This window comes from Thermobia domestica, chromosome 1, assembly GCF_964235325.1.
Source record: "Thermobia domestica chromosome 1, izTheDome1.hap1.1, whole genome shotgun sequence".
Classification (NCBI taxonomy): domain Eukaryota; kingdom Metazoa; phylum Arthropoda; class Insecta; order Zygentoma; family Lepismatidae; genus Thermobia; species Thermobia domestica.
In genome coordinates, this window is record NC_137454.1 from 57,944,113 (window position 1) to 57,971,169 (window position 27,057).

The following is a 27,057-nucleotide window of genomic DNA, read 5'->3' on the forward strand; positions in this document are numbered from 1 at the left end:
CATATCTCCCTTACAAACAAAATATTAGCAATTTATATCGAGAGAACGAGAAACTGTAGAGCGATGGGAGCAACGTTGGACAGTATGCACTCATAGTACTCAGAAAAGTAAGCGATTTCAATGCAAAAGGAACGGAGTCATTGTCATGGGTACTCATGGGGCCACGGCAGAGCCCTCTTTAGGCAAAGTGTCAATAACTTATATCGAGAGGTGATACTGGGATGGGACCAACTTATAATAGGGGGGGACGCCAGCCAGCCTTACTTATTTCCACATAATAATATAAAATTATGTTGTCGAAATACACACACGAGTTAGCTACTAATATTTCATATTACAGTGAAACCTCTCAATAGCGGACAGCAATGGGACATGAAGTTTTGTCCGTTACTGAGAGGTGTCCGTTATAGAGAGGTTACAGAAATTTAATTTCTCATAAGGGTAATTGTATGCAGTAATGTCAGTAAATACATTATGTATGGGCTTAAATACGTAAACTTCAATATGAAAATAGTCTTATTTAGTACAATTTGACTGGGAGGGATGAAGGAGAAATTCATTTCTATTAAATCATAGCCTATTATTGCTGTTGCAATGTTTAACGAAAAAGGCATGCTTTTTCCTCTACAATGGTAATAAAACTCATTAGCAAGTGTCCTCTAAAAATCCTCGGTACGATTGCAGAAGAAAAGTGTGTGGGTGTGTTTGTGTACTGGCGCGGCATCTTCGTTGACAGAATGGATGAAAAGGCAAGCTATTGGGGGGTGCATATTTATTGACCCAGGCCCAATCACAAAGAATATCCTTTTAGAGAAAATGAAAGAGGAAGCCGGGAAAACTCCAACTCAGACTTGTTCCAGTATCATGAGTAAAAGAAAAATGTTTCTTTTCAACAAAAAAAAAAAAAGTAAGAGAGGTAGCATTGCTCGTTGAAAATGTTATTGTAAAACAAACAATGTTTATTTTGTTATCTATGAAACTGTCCGTAAAGTTGCAAGGTCCGGACGAAAAGGGTTAAATTTGTTAGGGAAGGGAAGATCTTTCGCATAGAATTCCTGGCCTTATGACTAACCCTGCATGAGTGTTATTGCTTATAGAAAATTTTCTAGGATTTCCACCAGAAAGCAGTTTATTGCGGACAGAAAAAAAGAAATTCAAGTTCTGCTTGAAGCTACTCTGTTTGATAGTTCATCAAGTCAAGACTTATGATAGGTACACTTGTGGGGAAAAGACTTTTCTGTCTACTGTAAATATATCGCAGAAACGAGAATAATTACTGTCCGTTATGAAGAGGTTATTCAAATGTTTTTTTGGGAAAAAAGGACTGTCCGCGTCCGTATCTGAGAGTGTCCGTAAAAGGGAGGGTTTTGTTCCGAAAGAGAACATATATTTTTGCCGGGACAAAAAAATCTGTCCGTAGTATAGAGGTGTCCGTTAAGGGAGGTTTCACTGTATTATTATTATTATTATCGACAGCGTCTTTTCATTACGTGTGCGTGTTTGACATGAAGCCAAAGAGAAGATCCATCATTCGTAGAAAGAATAATAGTCAGTTACTTTAACTGTGAACGACAGCGAAAAATACGAAAAGAGTGGACTACCTGTAGCGTAAAGAAGCAATATTTTCTCTCAAATGGATAAAAAATCAAGCCGAGATTGATTCGAACTCGCATGGGCGGCGCGAAAAGCCAGTGCTTTGTCCACTTTTTTTTTTTAACTGACTCACTGAACGTGTTTCAGTAACTTACTTATTGCTAATTTTACTTGCTTCACTCGTTTAACTTGCTTTTTCTAATAACTTATAACGACAGGGACACGAACACAGAAACATCGAGAACAGTTAAAAATCATAGATGTTCTCCCGCCGGGAATCGAACCCGGAACTCCATACACCAAAGGCGCACGTGCTAGCGACTAGACCAGCGGGAAGGGCACCACTCTCTCCCTGTGTCGTTAGGGATTACGACCACTGTCTTGCCAGCTATCACTTCTGTGGGTTGTATACTATGATCACATGTTTCTTCTCTGCTGGAAGAGTAAAACCTACATTATATGTAATACATGAGGTATTTAGACCTACATGCTCTTCATATAATGTAATAAAAGGGTCATGCTGGGAATAAGAAAAAGAACATTCCTTGGACAAAACGGAAACTATTGGCATCAGAAATATTTATCTACGAGGCATGCGCATTAGTATATTTCAGAATAGTTACTGTTTTGTTCAGTAAACGAAGAAAGGGATATAAAAAAGCAAATATGTCGCGTCAACGAGATCGACCAGATTTGACAGGGGCGGAAGCAGATGTATAGTAATACAACACCTTCGCTCAGTTGATACGATCCGAGCCGGTTGATATCACTACCCGAGTTGATCTTCTGCTTGGGCTCAAGAATTCGACCGTGCAGGTCTCAGCCTTAATTTTAAGAACTACAGTATATACTTATATTGGTGATTACGACATTTGAGGCTGTCTCGTAATAATAATAATAATAATAATAATAATAATAAACCCTTGTCTTCTCGTTATCTAGACGAGACGAGATACACTAAAATTGCCCCACGAGATGCACTAAAATTACGAGAGGAGACGCACCCTTGCCGTGATCAACACTAAAAGTATCCCACATTACTGCCTACATTTCTCATGGCTTTCGGTTTCCAGTCTAATCAGGCCATTATTTCAAAACGAGTTAAAACGAGCTGAACGAGCGAGAGAGCCATTATAAAACTCGACTCAACTCGAAACTCGACCTCGAAAACAGCGCCTTGACTTGGAACTCAACTCAAGAAAAATACCTTTGACTCGACTCGGATTGAACTCGAGTCGAGTCGAATTTTGGCTCGACTCCTGCTCATCCCTATTCGTATTTGTATTTTGTTTCCACTTCAACAATTTCAACTCTTTTTTTTCTTCGTTTACCTATTGTTTCTGGATTTCTCTGTCGGTGTCGTCCTTTATTAACACCATACACTATTCTTATTCGCAGCTTGTGACCCGCTTCAATGTCTTATTCAGTTTAGGCTTTTCTCCTTACATTGACTTCACATGTGATTGATTTAATTCTCACTTTCCACGCACGACCGATGAAAATGTTTTATTATTATTATTATTATTATTATTATTATTATTATTATTATTATTATTATTATTATTATACTATTGAACTTGCACGGCGAAATTACTGTATAATACGATATCATTTCAGTAATTTTATTCCATTGTATGTTATTTAATTTATTAATGGGCACTAAATTGTCTCCAGATCAACGAATAAATTAACTACGGCATGCACTTTGGTGGAAATATCATTACATGAACATGTTTGGAACGAACCAATAATCTTATTGCAATGATATTTCCACCAAAGTGCATGCCGTAGTTAATTTATTCGTTGATCTGGAGACAATTTAGTGCCCATTAATAAACTAAATAACATACAATGGAGTAAAATTACAGAAATGATATCGTATTATACAGTAATTTCGCCGTGCAAGTTCAATAGTATAATAATAATAATAATAATAATAATAATAATAATAATAATAATAATAATAATAATAATAATAATAATAAAACATTTTCATCGGTCGTGCGCGGAAAGTGAGAATTAAATCAATCACATGTGAAGTCAATGTAAGAAGAAAAGCCTAAACTGAATAAGACATTGAAGCGGGTCACAAGCTGGGAATAAGAATAGTGCACGGTGTAAATAAAGGACGACACCGAAAGAGAAATCCAGAAACAGCAGGTAAAAGGAGAAAAAAGAGTAGACATTGTTGAAGTGGAAACAAAATACAAACACGAATAGGGATGAGCACAAGTCGAGCCAAAATTCAATTCGACTCGAGTACAATTTGAGTCGAGTCAAAGGTAATTTTCTTGAATTGAGTTCCGAGCCAAGTCGCTGTTTTCGAGGTCGAGTTTCGAGTTGAGTTGAGTTTGATAATGGCTCTCTCGCTCGTTCAGCTCGTTTTAACTCGTTTTGAAATATTGGCCTGATCAGACTGGAAAGCAAAAGCCATGAGAAATGTAAGCAGTAATGTGGAATACTTTTAGTGTTGCTCACGACAGAGGTGCGTCTCCTCTCGTAATTTTAGTGCATCTCGTGGGGCAATTTTAGTGTATCTCGTCTCGTCTAGATAACGAGAAGACAAGGGTTTATTATTATTATTATTATTATTATTATTACGAGACAGCCTCAAATGTCGTAATCACCAATATAAGTATATACTGTAGTTCTTAAAATCAAGGCTGAGATCTGCACGGTCGAATTCTTGAGCCCAAGCAGAAGACCAACTCGGGTAGTGATATCAACCGGCTCGGCTCGTATCAACTGAGCGAACAGCTCGAGTCGGCTTGGTTGGGATGAGCCGATGACCCGAGCCGGCTTAGTTGGAACAAGCCATCGACTCAGCTCAATTGAGCCGATGGCTCGAGCTTTCTCGGTTGGGATGGGTCACCTACTCGGCTCATGTGAACCGGTTCGAGCCAGCTAAGTTGATACTAGTTCATCAGCACGTTTCGACTCAGCTCAACTAAGCCGATGGCTCAAATCGGCTCGGTGTGGTGAGCTGTTGGCTCGGCTCACTTCTCGATTCGGTTCGATATTGAATGAGCTGTAAGCCGAGCCGCTCGAGCCGTTGAGAAGCCCAAACCCGGTCCCAGCTGTTTTGAATATGTTTGGATGAAGCCTATAACTTTTAACAATTTTTTGCTCGAGCCCGAATACTTGCCCCTTCGGAACTAGGGATGGCCACAAAGTTCCGGTTCCGGCGGAACCGGTTCCGCGAGGAACCGGTTCTCGGAGATCCGGTTTTCAGAACCGGTTCTGGAACCGGTTCCGGACCTGGATCCGAAAACCCGGTTCCAGAACCGGATCTTAGGAACCGGTTCCAGAACCGGATCTTATGAACCGGTTCCAGATCTGGATCTGAAAACCCGGTTCCAGAACCGGATCTTAGGGACCGGTTCCAGACCTGGATCCGAAAGCCTCCAAAGACCCGTAAAAGAGGCACAAAGTTCACCTTCAAAAATAATGCAAAGAGGACCATGCGCTTGTGCCTTCCCCGCCCAGACCCGCTTGTGCCCCCAGAAAAAAAATTTGGTCCACCAGTGGGTGTTTAGCCAAATGAGTTGGCCAGTTTGCCTGTTTAGCCAATGAGTTTGCCAGTTACCCAGTTTATTTAGCCAAATGAGACAAGCTGCCGCCGTCTGGGAGCCTGCCTGTCGCTTCCACCATTTCATCTAGCATACTGTTCACAGCTTGCCAGCAGCTCGCGTTTAGGTAGGGATGGTAACAAAGTTTCGGTTCCAGGGGAACCGGTTCCGCGAGGAACCGGTTCTGTTTTCAGAACCGGTTCCAGACCTGGATCCGAAGAACCGGTTCCAGACCTGGATCCGAAGAACCGGTTCTAGACCTGGATCCGAAGAACCGGTTCCAGACCTGGATCCGAAGAACCGGTTCCAGACCTGGATCCGAAGAACCGGTTCCAGACCTGGATCCGAAAAACCGGTTCCGGAACCGGATCTTCTAGAACCGGATCCGTTCAGACCCGAAAACCGGTTCCACCAAGAACCGGTTCTGGCCATCCCTATTCGGAACTCAAACCCAGAACGTGACCGATGTCCTTGCCTCCTGAAGACTTCCAGACGACCGAGATCGACAGTCAATTAGCTTTTACTATTCAGATACAAACCGTATATCTTTTAAAGATTATACATGGAGTTGATATAATAATAATAATAATAATAATAATAATAATAATAATAATAATAATAATAATAATAATAATAATAATAGTTTTAAACTTGCCCTGAAATTTGGCAAAACTTACTTAAAAGTAGAGATTTCGGGGAAAGGGTTCCGTACCTTCAAGACACACCTCTGCAACTACCAACATTTTAACTAGAACCTTTTATTGAAGTTTCATGTAGAAAGTATGTTTTGAGGAAAATAACTGTAATAAATATAACTGAATATCACCCCACAGTAAGGCATATAATAAACTAATTTTTAGAATATGCAGAGGTAAATATAAAAGCTTTGCTACAAAAATACCTACACAGAGCATAATTCAATGAGCTCTGAAATACAATGTAACGAAATAGCCTATGAGATTCAGTCTACAGAGCAATTGTTACTTAAAGAATGGACATACACTATTTCGAGAATCGAGACAAGACGGGAAATGTTTACGATACTTTTCGTCTCGTCTCGACTCTCATCTCCAAAGAGAGACGAAAATTTTGATTTAGCCCTGACCCATCTCGAATGTAAAATGTTAATTCTCATGTTATTTTATTTGTTTTAGAAACGAGATGAGAAACTCCTCTTCTCGTGAGCAACATTAAACCAAACCGAAATATTCTTTCCAAATGTCACGTTTCTCCTTGTAATGGTATGACCTGAGCGATAATTTAGTTTCTAGCTTTTAATCTTCTACGAGATAATAATAATTATTATTAGTTTATTATTATACCTGAAGATTTGATAGTTCAAGTATTGAAACATCCGAGTATTCAAATATATGAATATAATAAAACGTATGTTATCGCTGATCAATCGCCATCAAAAATTCTAAAGTAAGAAAAAAAATTGCAACGTGCATTCGCAGAAGCACCTTGACCACTGAACCGCGATCGCTACGCGGTAAACGATCCGTCTTTAGTCTGGTTACGTAAGGTTTCTTTGTCTCCGCTTGCGAACTTGTATGTCATATTTTTCGATTCAAAATGTCTTTCGTATTTCTTTTATGAAGTCGGCAAAGTTTATATTAATAACTTGAGTTTTTCTTAAACCACTGGTTCACAAGATCGTTCTTTCTCCACACGAAACTACAAATATGACAGATTGAATTCTCATACTCCCCATTTCTTTCAAAGCAGTCGTCATTACCTGGTCAAAGACTTATTTCCGCCACGATTCATATTAACCAAAATAAATTCATTTTTCGGAAGCGGAACTTTCACTTTCCGGATTTCGCAAAATTATAAAATTCAGTTATACTCCGGAATTCAGAAGAATTTCGGAACTCGGAAAGAATCCGGAATTTAGAAAATTCCGGAATTGAGAAAAACTCCGACTTTCGAAAAAATCCGGATTTTCCGAATTCCGGAATGTTAACGAAATCAGAAATTTCTAAATTCCGGATTTTTCCGAATTCCGAAATTATTACAAAATTTGAATTTTCCGAATTCCGGAATTTGTCCGGCTTTACTTTCGGGAGTCCGAAAACTAATACACAACCTTTCAGAACAGTAAGCTAGTAGCTGTCTACAAACAAACAAGTAATGCAAAGCATGTTGTATACTGCAATACGTCATGTATTAAAATCCGACACCATGACCCTTTTATTACATTATATGAAGAGCATGTAGGTCTAAATACCTCATGTATTACATATAATGTAGGTTTTACTCTTCCAGCAAAGAAGAAACATGTGATCATAGTATACAACCCACTGAAGTGATAGCTGACAATACAGTGGTCGTAATCCCTAACGACACAGGAAGTGAGCGTTGCCATCGCCGCTGGTCTAGAGGCTAGCACGTGAGCCTTGGGTGTATGGAGTCTCGGGTTCGATTCTCGGCGGGAGAGCATCTATCATTTTTAACTGTTCTCGATGTTTCTGTGTTCGTGTCCCTGTCGTTATAAGTTATTAGAAAAAGCAAGTTAAACGAGTGAAGCAAGTAAAATTAGCAATAAGTAAGTTACTGGAACGCGTTCGGTGAGTCAGTTAAAAAAATAGTGGACAAAGCACTGGCTTTTCGCGCCGTCCATGCGAGTTCGAATCAATCTCGGCTTGATATTTTATCCATTTGAGAGAAAGTATTGTTTCTTTTCGCTACAGGATGGATTTTCTCTTTGGTTTCATGTCAAACATGCTCACGTAATGAAAAGACGCTGTAGGTAATAATAATAGTAATAATAATAATAATAATAATAATAATAATAATAATATGAAATATTAGTAGCTAACTCGTGTGTGTATTTCGACAATATAATTTTATATTATGTGGAAATAAGTAAGGCTGGCTGGCGCCCGCCTCCCTAATTTTTTCGATGCGCCTTATGGGTCCACGGTGTCCAACGTTGGTCCCATCCCAGTATCACCTCCTGTTTTCTCGATATAAGCTATCGACATTTTGCCTAAAGAGGGCTCTGCCGTGGCCCCATGAGTACCCATGACAATGACTCTTCGTTCATTTTGCATTGAAATCGCTTACTTTTCTGAGTACTATGAGTGCATACTGTCCAACGTTGCTCCCATCGCTCTACAGTTTCCCGTTCTCTCGATATAAATTGCTAATATTTTGTTTGTAAGGGAGATATGGCGTTACAATCATTACGTTTGAAGAAGAATTGATTAAGATATTACCTTGCCACAAACAACACCTATTATTATTATTATTATTATTATTATTATTATTATTATTATTATTGTTGTTGTTTTACTTACCACTAATGTTGCCTACCTTTATTTGCAATGCAATGTGTTACTAAAAAGCAAATCAAATAACACTCCTTGCCATTCAGGCTCCCGAACTCGAAATACATGATTTACAGTTCTCTGTGTTAGAGGAATGCACATTTATTATATTATTCTTTCAAATAACACGTTACACAAGTTACTTCACTTTCAATGTGTAATTTCATATCATCACTAACAATCATCTTGTTCCGATAGGAAAATAACCCCCTCCTGCAAAAAAAAAAAAAACTGACCGTAGCGAAAGGGCGTGAACCTTCTTTAGGCGATTAATCAGGTCCAATATTTCAATAAGTTTCTGCACACAAATATTTCAGTAAAAGAGGAAAATTTATTCAAACTTTCTGAATACCTATTTATGGGCGAAATTTGGTTCCCTTGGAACTTTTTAAGAGTTTGAAGGGACACCATTTTGAACATTTTCATCTGATTATTCTGGTTAACGAACTCATCAAGATATTTCAACAATTAATGTTTGTGCCAAGTTTCGTCTCAATCCGCTGAAAATTAGGGTGGTTATGGCATTCACAAATAGCGTTATATATATACAAATAGATAGATAAATAGACACACAGAGGGAGAGAGAAAAAGTGTTTTTCTCCCTTCTCGCACCTGTGGTGCGTCAGAGCTAAACCGGGCCCCTTTGCAAAACGTATTGACGAGCCTAACCTAAACACAAGCCTCTTACTTGCTAACGTAGAAACGTGGTCGGGAGGTGTAAGGCATGTAGAAATTGTATTTTTAGTAACCATGAGTATGGTCCACTTCCATTTTTTTCCTTTTACTTTTTGCAGCTACTTCGGAACGTTCAATTTTTATTCTTTACTAATTGCAAATGGCGTTTACATTCAAAATATGAGGAATTTTGGTGGCATTTGTTCGGATATTCTTCTCTTTGGAAATGAAGACAAGAACAAAAGCAATACGCAAAGACAAAATGTATTATCAGTACTAAACATTACCAATAATAATTGCTACGAAAAACTAAATACGACCTCTTTTACCATCTCATGAGTTGTATGTATTATTAACAAAAATTTTTAAAAATGTCCTTGCCGAGGATTCGAACTTGCGTCCTTTGCATTTGTAAGCCAGCACCTTAACCACTACACCAAGATCATGGCATGGTGACCGTTTAGTTGTCGGCGTATTTGTTGTATTTGTGTTTTATGTTCCCACTTCGACAATTTTTACTCTTTTTTTGTAAGTTTAACAACTGTTTCTGGCTTTCTCTTTCGGTGTCGTCCTTTATTTACACAATGCACTATTCGTATTCACAGCTTGTGCCCCTCTAGAATGTCTTATTCAGATTAAGCTTTTCTTTTTGCCCCTCAGTAAACATTTGATTGATTTAATTCTCATACTCTCCACGGATGGAGCGCAGGAATGCCAGACTCGAAAAATAGGTGTACATTTACTTTCCTGACAGATCATACAGAGGTTGTGAGCAGGGCCGGCGCGAGGGGGGGTCGAGCCGTGCCACCGCCCAGGGCGGCAAAATTTGAAAAAAAGAAAAGAATACAGGGGCGGCAAAATTTGAGAAAGAAAACAATTAAAGGGCGGCATGTGAAAGAACCGCCCAGGGCGGCAAAACTTCTAGCGCCGGCCCTGGTTGTGAGGAATGAGTAGGAAATTTATGCTCAATGATGCGCTGTGTAGAGAGCGCAGGTTCAGCTAGTTTATATTTATTTATTTACAAAATATAACTTGCTGCACGTCCAATAAAAGAAATGTTGGGCAGTTTACATAAATAAAATAGTAATCAAATACACTATAACCCCAGATGCTGAAATCCTAATATCCGAACTAGTTTCTCTTAAGAAATGGTACGCATACACTATTGTATAAGTCTACCTTCTCTGTCATTATGTACGTACTAGCCATAATGTCCACCGTTAGAAAGATTTTACTATAGTACGTAACATAATTGTAAATATTATTTCCGATGTTGAAATTCCCCATTTCATTATCGATGCTAACGATCGTATTATGAACAGCAATCATTCTTTATAAGTGAGATTTATTTATGTTATTTGTCATTAACATCGAACGAAAGAATACCGCTATGTTGTATTCATGATTTGTTCGTTGTACATTGGGGGAAAAGTTTGAAGGTACATGCAATCTAGCAATTTAAATAGCTTGGCTTGCACAAAAATTTTAATTGGAAAATGGAAATTAGCGTGTTTGTTTTTATTCTATTATGAATAAGAAACAAAGGCGAATGTAGAAGGTAAAAACTGTGTGGGGAAGCCACAACCCAGACTATGGTGCGTAATAAAATTAAATAAAACGATACAATTTTCATAAAAGTATTTCGTCATATAGTCGTTTCTGTTCTTCTGTACGAACTATTATGTTGTGTGTGATTCATATTGTCATTGCTGACTGGCTTTCTTGCACAAAATTAATTTCAAAAGATTTAGTTGGACTTCTTCTAACACTAAGGCATAAAAAGTCTGTTTATTAAAGCATTAACTAACTTCTCAATAGTTACACTGATCATGGAAAATTTGTGCATTTAATTATAATTTAGATTCATAAATTCTTACTTATTAACAATTGTTTCTCCTTACCTAGTAATTATTTTATGGGACTGAAGAAAAAACTAAGGAAGATAGCGTTTCATCTGCAGTACTAATGGATTAGAGCCAATATTCTTACGTTAGTAATAGGTAGACATTCGAACAGAAACGGTAAGAGGGCCTCAGAAGGCTGACGAAGAAAAGAGAAATATTTGCTGGAGAATTCAGTGAGATTGGAATTGAACATCTCTTACTCTTAGGTTAGACTTAAGGCAATTGAAAGTAGATAAAATCGTAAAGAACATCCCTTTCTCATCCATTCGTACTGCGCAAATGCATCCGTGAAATGCCACTACGGAAGCAAATAAGAAACAAAGAGAGAAAGTGAGTAAGAAATAACAGGAAAGGAAGAAGTAAAAAAAGAAAAACAATAAAATAAAAAGCTCCATTTTGTTTTCGCCTCATTTTTTCTTTAGAACAAAAACAAATGTTTAAAGAGTGCAATTCTTTCACGTAATTTGATTTTCTCGTTTTTCCTTAGGAAGATCGATACCAAGCAAAATACAGTGATTTACAATTATAAATTGATCTTTATGTGTGTGTGTGCTCCTGTACAGTTTTGTTCACTTATTGATGAAGACTAGCATCTTTTTTCAGCGTCGAAGAAATATAAGTGGATCTACAATGTAAGGTGAAGCTGAACCACCGTAATGCGATCAAATTTTAGGCCTTTCCCACCAAAATCGAACTCCGGACTACGTGCACCAAAGGCGTATGTGCTACCTAGTAGACTAGTGGGAAGGAATATTCCGAAAAAATATTCGAGCCTTAATCCGACTAGAAATCGATAACTTATACGATAAAATTTACTTAATCACTACTATAATTTTTTATGCTTTTATTATAATTCTCGTTTTGCCATTCTAAATGTAGAACAAGAAACAAATGCAATATTCTACACTGTAAACAATTAGGGGAACGTCGTCTGGTATCGGACAGCGGGTGGTATCGGACAAAAGCAGTTTTCGTTATTTTCTGCTTAAGGCGGCACCTGGCAAGCATACAGTGAGTTGATCGGAATGAACTAGCCAAGTCCACGCCATAGTGGATTTGTCCGATGAACGGTGTATCTCGTGCTTCAAGGTTTTTGTATTTTTGCGAGTGATCAAGTGCATGGAGATAGATTTGTGTGGCTGCAACTTATTACAAAGTAAGTGTATTGATATATTATTGTTATCACAGCATTTATTAGGGTGTATATATTGTAATTTAGGCATATAGTTGCATTCGTGTTGATACATGCCAGTAGATAGCCATTCATAAGTTGCAAGTCTTTCGGCTGGTATCGGTCAAAATGGAATCGGGTGGTATCGGACAAAACACTGGTAAGTAAACTTGACGTTTATAATGATTTCTGGCTTTTTCAAGAAACCATGGGGAAAATACGTGGCAATTAGGATGAAGAAAATATGAAGTTGGCCATGGACAAAGTTATTTCCAAAGAAGCACGTGCGACCAGTACTAGATATGGTGTTCCTTAGAGTACATTAGGAGATCGTGCCGAGGAACTGTTTAAAGGGAAAGAGGCAACAGCTAAGTCTCGCTGCACGGATAACAAAGGTACATTTAGTAGAAAGTGACCAAGAAGAAATATTGTACAATCATGTAAAGACTTTGTATAGTTAACTAGTCTAATGCCACTAAGAATACCAGAATTTTTAAAACTAGATTACAAACTAGCTGAAAAACTAAACATTATACTCTGCGGGGGGGGGGGGGTCTTTTGATGATTGGATACAGCGCAATATATGTAAAGACTTTCTCCATGAACAATGTGAAAATTCTGAAGGCAGATTGTTTTATCATTGTGATTTGTGTCAGAATAAAAAATAACTCTTGATAAGACTAAGAATTTTTAAGATCTATTTTTTACTTTTATTTTAGGATTTCAAAACGTAATAAAACTATTTTGTATGTAAGAACTCCTGTAAGTAAACAGCTAATATTTGCAATTTGTTCTGTTATTAAAGTACCTCAAAAGACCAATTCTCTATAGTTTTATGTTTGTCCGATACCACCCTCCACTTTGTAAGAACGCTAATTTGTGTTACCTTTGATTTTTTACGGAAATATGTTATTAGCTTTAACCTGTCAAATCACCTTTAACATTTTTAACAAGATACCAAGGTATCATTTTGTGCATTAAGTAATTTGATATAGTTATTTTTCAGCCTGACAGACTAAAGAAAGCTAAGGTGTCCGATATCAGACGACTTTCCCCTATGCCCACATTTACTGACCGATTACCGACAATTCTGGCTGCAAACCGTTTACCCTAAAAGTTACGGTATTAGTGTTAAAGTTATGGTAATAGAGCACATATACGGCCTTATTATGGCCCATAACCATAAATTTTACAGTAATACCGTATATTTTAGAGTAATCGATTGGCAGCTAGAATTGACGGTAATCAGTCAGTAAATGTGACCGTAAATTTTTTACAGTGTAATTGTTAGGAAAACCTTTCAAACAGTGATGATTTCAGAGGGTAATCTGCGAGAGAATTTGAGGCCTCTCCCGAACTAAGAAATTTCCCCCTTCGGGGACATATCTTTGATCGTGCTCAATGTGGACTACCAGTGTTTTAGCTGTGCTCCCTCCCCCGCATATTGACAATCCTCCAGGGAGAATCTTCTGAAATCATCCCTCCTTTTAAGCAGCTAAATCAGAGGATAATAGAATAGTAAACATACCTAACATTTTGTTTTCAGCTCTGGTTTTAAGATTTGCAATTCATATACTTCCGTTCCAATCTAATTTGAAACAAAAGAAGTTGCCAAAAAGTTATTCAAAGAAATATTCTCTGTTTTCGAATGAAAATAGGAACACACTTTAAAAAATGTCTTCCTACTTGGTTTTGAACTCCTGATTGATAGACTATTGACCGAAACCGCTCGACCATTTTGTATGCAGTAGCAAATCATCTCTTGACCTTTGGGTAAAATAGTTTACTGCTCCACGCTCGCTTTTGTTTAGTGCGATACGACTATGGGTTTGCGATGAATATTTGGGAGCTACAGCTCTTAAAATGTATAAAAGTATTTTTCGAATAAATCACATTCGATTTTATGTCCTGATATATAAGACAGCTTGAACACGTGAAATGATTGGTGTTGGAGTGATCGTAAGTGTTTTCATAGTTACGAGTCTGGATGTGCAAACCCGCTTAACGTGCAGATTTATTTTTATTGAAATAGGAGAAACTCACATATCAGTCTATACACTGTATTTCAATTTTGAAATACAACTAATAGAAATTTTAAGAAATTGGTTGAATCTGAATGTAATGTTAAACACATTTTGTGTAGTAACTAGATTTGATTAAATCTATAGTTAAGTAATATACAATACTTCCATATTTTTACTTGCCTAACATTTTACAACGACTGATTAATTATATCGCTTAACACATATTGGTTTAATTTCAATCGCTTCTTAATCTTTTTACACGTTGAGTAATCATAATTAAACGCAAAATAAAACTTCACTGCAGGAATGTAAATAAAACGGTCTTCCATGCACGTATCACAAACTAAATTCAATGGTTCGATTTAGATTGCTGAAAACCTTTTCAGTGATTATCAAACATTACATAGCTGAATCCCTAGCCAAATATTGTATATAGCTAGTAAAGTGAACTTAGAACTGGAGATATCACATCCTTTATTAGATCTGCTGATTATCCAGCATCCAAACGAAAATACATCTATACTCATACTATTTCATAAATATCCATTGAAGTTATTCAAATAAATGTTAAAACCCACAAATATTATATTGATATGTTGATGCAACTAAAATCAGCACCATAAGGTGTGATAACACCTAAAGCTTCAGTTTGTTTAGCTTAATAATAGGTAAGAAGTTTAGTTTAGTAATAATCGGAAAGAAATAAATGAACCGGTCTAAAGAGTTACATTATTTACATATTTATTTAAAATCAATTTGTACTATTACCTCACAATGCGCATAAATCTTTTTTTATTTCGAACATTAAATATCAACATTATATTATGAACATTAAATATCAACTTAACGATCTTGTCAATCCTTGCTACAGTATTATATTTCTTCCTTACACTGTCATTCGATAAATATGTTGCATCATAGTATCTAGTCACTCTTATCAAGCAATTTTTCATATTCTTCTATACCGCATTAGCTGATTATTCTTCCTTCTTTGCTCTTGTGTAAATTATGATGGTTGTGAAAATATATTATTTCCATCTGTAAAAAGAAAAATAAAGTGAAATTATTAATTAACTAATAAATATAAAATTAAATTTCATAGATTAAATTTCAAGGGTAAAACAAGTTTGGTTTCAATACCAATGTAATTTGTTTTCAATTTATTGAGTGTATACGTTATTTAAAGCAAACCAGTAACACATATGATACTTCAGAAGCACATTAGATGAACTGAATCCTGTTCGCAGTTTTAGTATATCCAAGTAATAATTTCGAGTAAATCTGAAATATAAAGGTAACCAAGAAAATTCTGTCGCTTTTTCACCCGCCACCTTCGAACATCGATATGTCATCTAAGACGTACCTGGAAGATCAAAAATAGTCCCCATCAGCATCGAAGACTTTCTGCCAAAGTTCTGGAAGGCCATGGATTTCATCGCGGTAGAACTCGGTGGGACGTGAAGCGAAGAAAACATCACTTCATTTTGCACCTCAACTAGGAATCTGAACTGGCCTCCTCTAAGGTGATCGTCGAGGGAATGGAACAGGTGATAATCGGACGGTGCAATGTCCGGGAAGTATGGCGGATACAATAGTGTTTCCCATCCAAGGCGCAGAATGGTGTCCCGGGTCATCCTAGCCACGTGGGGCTTACCGTTCTTGTGTAACAGTAGGACTCCTTTGCGATTCAGAAGTGATGGCTCCAGAGTTATGAGCTTTTCTTGAACACAGCTCAATTGCTGACAGTACACAGCTACATTCATGCTCTGACCAGCTGATAGCAGTTTGCGATGCACGATGCCGCGAGCAGTTCACCAAACACACAGGAGGACCTTCTTCTGGTACAGTGCTAGTTTCAGCTGTTTTGCAACTGGTTCACGGAATGCTAATCAATGATGACGGCACCGTGAAGCTTCATACACAACCCACTTCTCATTATGTCAACACCCTGTTTAGAAATGGCTCCTTCCTCAGACGAGACAGCAAAGAAACACAGGTGTCTGCACGCGTTGCCTTCTGGCCCGAACTCAAATCGTGTGGGACCCATAGACACAACTTGTAGTGCTTCCGAAGTTGATGGAGGTGCTGTCGAATGGTTTCTCCACTCACACTGAATTGTAGTTCCATTTCCTCACATGTCTGCCACTGTTCGCCTCAATTGTTGCCTGAAGATCTTCACTTTGTATATGTGTTGGTCCTCCGGCACGTGGTACGTCTTCGAGTGTTTCGTCACCGTTCTTAAACTTGTTAAACCCGTGCTGTACAGTGGTCCCAAGCGTAAATCTACCGGACAAAAGTCAAAAATGCAACAACAATGATTTCAATTGAGAGTTGCACATTCAATAACTGGATAAGTCTGTAATATGAGACTGTGCTTATTGTGAGATAACAATACATGGTATGGCGGAGAGGGTGCAGGCAAAGTTGAAAATGGCCGGAGGGCGGTTTTACAGCCAAGCAGAATCAGAACATACTTAGTGCACAACAATTATACTGGCTATATAAGTAATAATTAATTTTACGTTGAAAGCATCATTAGGAGATTGACTTAAGTTTAGATTTATGTATATTACGTGTACACTACCGGTGCAATTTGATAAGTTATGGTAACATGTATATTTTTATGCAGCATATCAAGACATTAGAAAGCAAAGTTTGACCGACGTTATCCGTCGAGATTTATGTACACTCATGTCCAAAATGATTGTCACATATCTGTAACCGTCTTCTTGTAAGCATATAATTTGATAATGATTTTGCAGGGTACTTTTAATACTGATACTATGTGTATAATCGGGAAATGTAAATTTGTGGTAAATTTCATAGGAAAAGAATTATAAATACGAAAATTAGAATGAGGAAAACAAAATGTTGCTTAATGGACAAGAAAATTTTATTTTCGTTCTATTGTTCTTATTTACTGCTCTTTTGATACTAAATTTGCCACATACATATCTTTGCCGATTATACACATACTAACACTGCAAGAAAAACCGGGCGAATTCGTTATCAAATTATATTCCAACAAGAACATATTTATAGACACGCGACAATAATTTTGGACATGAGTGTACATATGTCTTTAGTTAGTCTATTTATTTTGACTATACTTGTTTGCCGCTTCCTGCCGCTTTTCATTTTGTTTCGTCTTTTCAGATATGGCCACCCAATCAGGAAACTTGGAAATACCAATCGGACATTGTTTGAGGCCTGGTATAGCGAATCGGAGTGTGCCAATAGAAACACTGGTGTATATAGACATGTGGAGCAACAACTAGGCCTACATATAAATACAGAGACCTGTGGGAAAGAGCTACCATCGAGTATCAGAAAACGCTGCGACTCACTTTGTGCACACGTCAAGGCAAAATGGGTACAGGCCAATAGATGTAAGAAGACATATGTCAGGAAAAATGATGCATGGTTACAGAAAGTTTAAAACAAAGTAGAACCATTAGTCTCACGATTCGGAGCAAGTGGCATTGAGACGCCCAAGGAAACGGTTTACTGCAAGCAGCAACAAAACTGAAAGAAGACGTGTATCTTCGTTGACTGAAATATATACACCCGAAGAATTATCGTACGCAACAGGAACCAACTTGCGTACACAAGGAAAATGTTTGCAGCTGACATGATTGCAGAATTTATTTGCTTTTCCGAAGAGAGCTACGAAAGTGAAACTAGTGTAAAAACAGAAAGATAAATAAATGCCGAACCAATTATTCCTGAACGAGCTCTGGCTTCATAAAACAATACATTTCAATACGTTTATTAAATAAGGAACATAATGCAAACATTTATCCAAGTTACTAAACAATTTTGGAAGCAAAAAGACAGTGTTACCCAGACAATATCACTATTACAGAGACATTGCTCAGGAAGCTAGAAATAAAGATCTGCGTAATTACAGGAACATCATACTGGAAAGTTTTCTGGAGAGAAAATTATGGAATATTTGTTGCATTTATTGCTTATTTCCTCAGATCGTCATCAGTCCACATAGAAGACTACCACGATCAGGCAAAGAGTCCCCCTTACCAAGTACTGCATTAAAGTTAATACGGCATTTGATGCTTCTCATGATGATGATGATGATGATAAAGATGATCTCGAAGGCAATAACTGTGATGACTGAGATCTGCATTATTGTGATTATACTTCATATATTACTTTTTTTCATATTCCTGCTGCAAAAATTAACTTACACTTGCATTTATACTATTCGTCAGTATGTCTTTACACATCGTAATCACGCATTTTTCTCGTGTATGACGAAATAATTTTCCACAATGTTGTAAAAGGTACCCTCGATGCATGTCACGCAATAAAATTAGTCCTCACGATGAGTAAACATAGTGCTTGCACTCATACATTAACTCACAGACTTTTGTCCAGCTAGATTTACGTTTGGGACCACTGTGTGCTGCCGTGTATGCGTAGCCACGACACCCTCACCAAAGGCCTGGCATATCTTCCGCCCCGTTGCCGCGGAGTTTGACCCCATTTTGAATTCGTGCAGTATCCACGTCCATGTGATGTTCTGTGGAGGTTCCATGTTCGCTCTGTCCTTACGCGAATTCACGGTGTAACTGAACTCCCACAACCAGGTAGTATGTTGGATATACCCACACCAACAACTGACCTTCGCCTTATCTCCATTCGCATTCAACTCAAGGTGTGAGGGCCAATTGAACACATATCTCCACAAAACCGACAGAACTTTCTTGGTTACCTTTATATATCATGCAAACTTAAGATAGTTAGTCATATTCTGTTAGTATATACATTTTGCAGTTAATCTAAATAACTAAAATAAGGTACATAGTCAACTCCGATTTTCTTCTATTTTGTCACGATTATTCATAAACCATAAGGGATAACCTGGAAAAAAGGGATGTTTTGGTGAGAAACAGACGGTAAACGATATGTGCGAATTATTTATGGTGTATAAACTATATACGGTACTCAACTTTTTAGCATATTCGCCATACACATCCAAGCACTTATCATAGTGTATACCAGTTTTTTTTTTCTGTACTGCCAGTGTACCGCCAATGTATTCAATCATATATAACAGCGTCTTTTAAATTTATCAGCAGGGGGAAGTTTGATTTCCGGAAAGAAGAAATACTCAACTGTAGCATACTCCAGCTACGACTCGAGCTCCTTCGTCGCTAAGCGGTTAGCATACGCGTCTTTGACGTGGGAGACCCGGGTTCGATTCCCGGCGGGAGCTCATGTGGTTCGGATTCCACGTTAATCAGTAGGTTCACGTCTCATATGGCCTCGATGCTGAAAGGGACGTTCAACTCAAAATCACTCACTCCACCTACGACTCCTCAGTTTAAGCCAAACAGCAAGACAGTGCAGACGTGAACATGAATGCTTTCGAGTTGTGAGACCTGAACATGCGCGACATATTTTCAAGAACAGCAACGCGAACAATGGGTACAACATATTCTAGACCTATTACACAAGGACAAGTATGGTTCTGTGAATAGATCAGTAACATGGATGAAAGCTGGGTGTATCTATTTAACCCTGAGACCGAAGAAGTTAGTAAACCATGGAAACATACCTCGTTTTCCACCCCCCAAAAAGGTAAAATGCAGCATTCATCTACCAAGGTCATGTCTGGGGACCATAAGAGTATGATCTTGACTGATTATATACCAAAAGGGGCTACAATCATATATATTACAGGAACATGCCGCAAAAGTTACAGGATGCTATCAATGTAAAGAGGGGTTTGCTCTCGAAAGGTGTATTGCTGCTAGCGAACTATGCGCAGACACACTGACTAGCAGAAACTCTCACTTTTATGTGTCAATGTGGATGTTTATGTGTGGGATGTGTTTATTTTGCCCGCACAACATTCACCCGATGTGGCACCATACGATTACTTCATCTCCTCAAATATTAATAAAAATTTGCGGGATAGCTGTCTTGTGGATGATGAAGTCACCAGGGTGGTAAAAACCTGTTTTGCCTCCATCTCCGCAAACTTAACGGATTAACCCATAGATGTGAGAAATGTAAGGCAATATGAGGTGAATATATAGAGAAAGATGTGTCAGTGGACAAAATTGCAGATCCCTAATTCATGTTTATCATGATGGCGGTCTTTCTGTCCTCTCCTCGTGTTTGTTTACTCAAGATTATACAGGGCGTTTCAAAACAACACCGACAACGTTTGGGAGGTGATTCCTGACAACAAAGTAAGACAAAAAGCATAGACCAATCTGGGTGCACAAATGCTTCCTTTCGAAGTTATAGGCTGCCGAAAACATGAAAAAAAATGACTTTAAAGGTCCATGGCACCAAAACTATGGGTTCTACCGTAGTCGGATGAAGATTTCACATAGGAACTAGTATGTGCTCTATTCAAATATCCATGTTTCTGAATCCTGCGGTATTTCCGCTAGTTTTCTAGAGGTAGTTGATGAATACTTCAACTTATATGCCCGTAGCTAAACTCCCTCTTTAAAAATTGGTGCGTGGGTACCTTAGGATTCTGAAACATGTATTTTTGGATAGCGCATATATTAGTTCCTAAGTGAAGTCTTGATCCGACTACGATGGGTCCCTATGGACCTTTAGAATTCAGTTTTTCATGTTTTTGACAGCCTATAGCTCCGAAAGGAAGCATTTGTGCACCCAGGTTGGTCTATACTTTTTGTCGTATCTTGTTGTCAGGAATCACCTCCCAAACGTTGTCGGTGTTGTTTTGAAACACCCTGTATTTGTATGTATTAACAAGCTCCTCAGAAGAGATTTTCTTGTTAAATTATTTTAGGTGAAATAAATGTTGTTTTCAATTTATTATTATAATCTTTTCGTTTTTCAGGTGAAGGAATCACCTTTTGGAATAAATAACACGAATTGCTGATTAAGAACGGTTCCCGTTTTCAAGGTCAGGTTACCTTGGTATTGTCTAATTTGATGATCCCAGCTGGAAGTTTTTTTTCGATTGCCAGCGAACGACTGGAAGATAAACCTGAAAGAAGTCGGACGTAAAAATTAAAGGTTGACTAAAACAATTATTTTTCAACTACACAATAATTGTGCTTTATTTCAAGTGTGCGATGTTCGTAATACGCACAACATGTAAAAATTTAAAATTATGTATGGAAAACAGTTATTCTACAAGTAACTAAAACTGATACAAGCCATGGCCAGTTTTTAGTGAGAAGGTACACATTGCGCCCACAAAGGTAATCCAACTTCAGAATCAAACTACACTTCTACAGCTATCAACTGTATTTAATGGACAGCTTCTCTTTCTTCAAAACCAAGCAAGTCTATCATGAAGTAAACATATAAGGTTCCAGTAACAATCGCAGTATGGAAGAGAAAAAGGTATGACAATATTATAGTCGCCCACATCTTAGCAAATTTTGGCACCTTATTTTATTATCAAAAATTAAGGATTTTGTAGTTTCGCTTTTCCCTAAAAAGACTCTCAACACGTTAAACATGAGTTTATGATTTTCATAAATATTGTTCACTGTCCTTTCATGATATTTTTCGGTGGATATTCAGTTTAGGAGACTGCTATTTATTTCTAATATGTCAAGTGGTTAAATTCTTATGAAGTTGTTCTTTATATCAAGATACTTAATTTTAACATGCGCCGCCATGCTTAACGGTAAGAAAAAGGAAGTTCAGAGCACACTTATCTTTGGGCGTACGTCATTTATAAATGCGGATTATTGTAAATAACAAGGAAGATGACTCACCGGTTCATATTCACTTCCAATCACTGGTGGCCTATGTTTTACGCTCTTAGCGCCTTTTTTCGTCCTACTGTGTTCGCGGCAGTGCTAAGACGTATCGAAATAGTAACCCAACCCAGGATGTTGAGATTATGCATCTCTTGTCCAACTGTATTTGAAAAAACAGGCCGTTCCAGATGCTGGTTGAGTTCTGCAATCAGTTATGCCGCATTAACTTAATGGTTTGGTCAGTAGCGTATGCAGGAATTTATTTCCGGAAGGGTCCAAACTCAATATGAAGGTATTTTATATTAAAATTCCTAAAATTGCCTCTAAAATTAGGCTAAATTTACACAAAAGTCAAAATTTCGGGGGGTGTCCAGACCCCCACGACCCACCCCCTGCGTACGTCCCTGGGTTTGGTGATCTCAATTCATTTGGGTTTGGTTTCCTTTAACACTCTCGTCTAGTTGTGTCTTGCCACGAGTTCTGTATGTCATTGTTTCTATCGATATGCCTAAGACACTGCCAGTCTGAATGAACACCCAACTTTCACTCCACTCTAAATCATTCGATATTACACCGTTTCGCTGCGCTAACACAAGATAGTGCAGTGCATTAATGTTCATCGTTACTAACCAATGAAAATGAGCAATGATTCTGATCTTGTGTTATGCGAAGAAAAAGGTATACAAATGACAATATAAATTTGGGATTGTACTTATTTACCTACTTTAGGACCAAAAAAAAAAAAAAAAAAATGTTCACATCAAAATTTACTTGACAGTTTAACATTGTTGGGCGGCATACTTAACACTGTTTGTAAGTAATTGCATTGTCAAGATATAATGTGTGCGTTTTTTTTTAAATTTACTGTATTTGTTAAAAATAAAAATAAATAAATAAAAATTAAAACAGTGTGCGTTTGTTGCAGCTTGTTTCAGTAAAATACATGTATATAAATATGCAATTATTGTTTATATACTTATTGCTAATACTTCTTTTATTTCATTCTTTGTTCTTTAGTAAAAGATAGACGAGTACTCAGCACCACTGGAGATAACAATGCACGTGTTAACTTATTCTACAAAATAAGCACGAAAACTACGCACATAGATCTTACTATCTGCAATCCGAGATATATATATATATTCTTACACGTAAAAATTAGCACATTCCACTGTGATAATTAGTACCTGTACTCACATTTTCTTCTTGACATTCGCCACCAGTCTCAGAAGCCACCAGTCTCAGAAGCTGAACTTCCTTCCCATTGCCTCCCTTTCATTTATTACTATTCTCTTCCAATCACTGGTGGCCTATGTTTTACGTTCACTAGTAAATGCCCCTACGAGATACTACAGTCAGTATTTTGCGTTCTTTCTTCCGTATCTTTCATTTAGAATTCCTCTGAATAAGAAGTCCCGCACGAAATCCTAACGCTTCGTATGGACATCTTAATTAATCTCCTCCATCCCGTTTTTGTCCCATTCCAGGTCAAACATCACAAAACGCTGAAACGCGTGTTTCATTATTTCAAACGAAAAATCCAATTTGCTTTGAGTTTAGTGTTTCCTTTCAGCAGTGACGCTATATCAGATGTGGACTTACAGCTTAACATGGAATCAGAACCACATGAGCTCCCACCGGAAACTGAAAAATCCAAATACCAAGTTTCATGTCTCTAACGTTAAGGAATTTTGAGATAAACGTCTTATTATAATAATTTCATCTCCCACCCCTTTTCCTTTCCATCTCGTTTCTTGTCTTCTACGACAAATATCAAAAACGCTGAAACACTTGTTTCATTATTTTAAATCGAAAGTCAAATACCAAATTTCATAGCTACACTTGAGGGGCTCCGTGATATCTGCAACCCTCATTCCTCCCCCTTCCACACCGAACATCCAAAAATCCTGCCTTAGTAGTATTTTACGTCACAAACTCTATGTATTGTCCAAGTGTCCAGCTTAAGTAGTTTGGCCTAAGCGTTGATCAGTCTGTCAGTTAATCAAAGTTTATTCTTAGCAAATTAATATTTTTCCTTGTAACTATCAACCAGCACGTCAAGTTTTCAGCACCTATCATGACGTTACTACACAATGTTTTTCTGTTCATTTGTTTCAAGGAAAGCTGGTTGAAAATATACTGTATTTCATTTCGTATATCAATGCATACAACTAAAAATTTGCACAGAACTTGTAGCACATACATCCAAGCTTTAGTTTGTTGAAATTTTGATACAATATCTGATGGAATTATGTCTAATACGCTTTAGGGTTGCGTGATGTAAATGCAGCCCATACTGCGACGTATGATAACTTTTCGCTGCTACAACCATAGTGATGTCATATGCAACACACTGAAGATTATAACGTATGCCCGTGCATTGAAGACATTAGATCACTAAACTTTATCATTTCCCGATGTAAATTATTTAGGAAGAAACGTATAGAAATGCTGAATCTGTTAATGTTACATTTTGACCTAGGTCCATATTGCATGAAGTGACTTTATCTCACAACTGGCAATAATACCTAACACTATATTAAGACCTAATACGAATTTAATTAACAATTAGCAGTATTTAGGCGACATGAACTCAAGTCAGCGTCTAAATGAAGATACCTAGGGATGCGCACGAGACGAGTTGAGACAGGATTTTCCTGACAAAATTCGATTCGAGACACGGCTCTTCCAATAGAGAAATATACATTTTTCGAGTTGAGACATCACTTCTACAGCTCATTTTCGAGACAAGACAGCCACAAATCTTGTCTCGTGCGTATCCCTAAAGATACCCCATAGGAATTAAAGAAGACGAGAGCATGCAAGCTGTTAAATGATTCGGAAGAAAAATAACTAATTTTGATTGTTGAGCATGTGCATATTTGAAATGTTTAAATTGTTATTATTCATATTATAGAATACAATGATTTAATCTTGTGGATAGAAATGCTCTGATGGCAGTTTTCTTAGTTCTTCATAGTTGTTAGAGTTTTGTGGAAATTTTATCATTACGCAAAAAATGGAGAATTGCCTATACACTGTATTCCTTAGTATATATTGTATTTATCTTTGATTGCGGTATTAGAGCTAAAAGTACAGGTTGCGTCACAATCTATTTTATTGTACTTGGTAAGATGTAAATACCGTTTTGCAGAGTGGACCATGATGGCGGATATATAGGAAAGAATTTACCATTGCTGAAGAATTTCTATATACATTTTATTTCTAACATTTCTATTCATTAATGTGTTATTTAACATAAAAACTTAATACCAAGATAATTAATAAAGTATATTTAGTGTGATACAAAGAATTATTTACAAGGAACCTAAGGAAAACTTTCCCAGAAAAATTTCTCATTAATTCACTTTACTTATAACACAGATTATTATAACAAGTTTGACTACAATACAATATTAGAAACAGTGTTTAAACATGAAGAACATTATTTACTTCATCTAGGTCTCTTGAAACAAGGAATAACGAATAATTATATATAGAAACCGAACAATCTCAACTAAGACAATTTTCAGGTTTATGACAAGCGGAATTTGTGAAATAATTACCATTTGTTTATTACAGATAATACAATAGTAAGTGACACAGACGACTAGGACTTAAGTCTACACCTGAACATATATATATATATATATATATATATATATATATATATATATATATATATATATATATATATATATATATATATATATATATGTCAATTGAGGCAATTAAAGTGAAAAGATGTTAAAATGCTCTTAGCTTTATACTGTATTTCGGTGGCAGATTATGTAACAAGATTATAAAATTACATTAATTCTTCTGTCAAACATAGAAGACAAGTATTTTAGCTTGAAATGTACAGGTAAAATAATGTGCGTTCTAACTTTTATCTTGTGATTTATTTCTAGTCTAACTTTAAGTTGTGATGTTAGAATGTATCCAAGTCATTTCTTCTCTTGCTTAAATCTTATAAACACACTAAATTAACAATTGTAAAACTTTAAATTGATTTGGGCTATACGATAGTTGTAAACTAGATGCTTTCTGTGCATTACTCTGAGATTTTTTAATTAATGTGTTAAAACAAATATTATTATAACTGAATGTTAATGCGATTCCGTGAAGTTAACGACAAAACGAATTATAAATAATCTCTACGTTCTATAACAAATTACAAGGAAATAGTGTCAAAATGTCGTCAAATTCGACTACCTAATTGCTGCTTTAGTATGTAATTTAATGTCAACCATCTTATCTAAGTTTTCTGTAATTACAGAAGAAAATATAAGCAGTGTATGTTTTGCAGTGGACCCTCTGGTTATGAACTTAATCCGTTCTGTAACGCTGTTCGTGAACCGAAAATATTTTATCATTGAATAGAATATACTAGCCGCAGAAACACGGTACTGTATATATTTTTATATATTTTTAAGTGTTTTCCTGTGTTGAAAAATATAGAATTAAAATAACATTACTCATTTTAAAGACAAACAGATAATACTAAATTAAACAAACCATAATGATAACTAAAACACACAAAACATGCGAAGAAAAGAAGAAAAAATAGTTTTTGAATACATTACTCGGACAGATGTTTAAGGCAAACACACAAAACCACTACTGGGTGCGTGAAATTGTCGGTACAGTGCGTGCGTGTTCGTACCTCGAAATAATTGTTTGTAAGCCGACGGAAAAATTGTTTGCAAACCGAGAGGTTTGTAAACTCTTGGTTCACTATATTATCATTTATTAAATGCAGATTATAATTCATCAGCTATAGACTTTAAACTTTATATTCAGATGTGGAATTTCTGCGAATAACAACTTAGAAAGTATAACTTTGCAGTGAAGTTATTATTTTATTAAATTTTAAATACAAATCACACGTGTTAGTATTCCATTTTGTAGGGTTTTGGACACCTTTGTACAAATCAAACAGTAAATGATTTATACACATGTAATATTTTATTCGATTGACCAGATTTATTAATTTAAGAATTCCCTATTTTATACAATTAAACATGTAGAAAGAAAAAAAAAAGCAGTATGCAACAGCATTATA

General features: G+C 36.7%; 1 protein-coding gene across 4 annotated transcripts in view; it reads right to left on the reverse strand.

The window, feature by feature from the left end:
- The window catches only part of LOC145684938 (uncharacterized), a 96,891-nt gene that overhangs the window by 11,821 nt on the left and 58,013 nt on the right, over positions 1-27,057 (reverse strand). For 2 of the 4 annotated variants that reach the window (XR_014131437.1, XM_081757294.1), the window contains one exon: positions 14,993-15,306. The exons of 1 other annotated variant lie outside the window; for it this stretch is intronic. Coding sequence is in view for 2 of the 3 variants with exons in the window: in XM_081757294.1 (XP_081613420.1) it covers positions 15,238-15,306 (69 nt within the window). In the remaining variant the exon portion in view is untranslated. Of the gene's footprint in view, positions 1-14,992; positions 15,307-21,191; positions 21,266-27,057 lie in introns of those variants that run through there. One more of the 4 variants, XM_081757302.1, reaches the window with a different exon arrangement.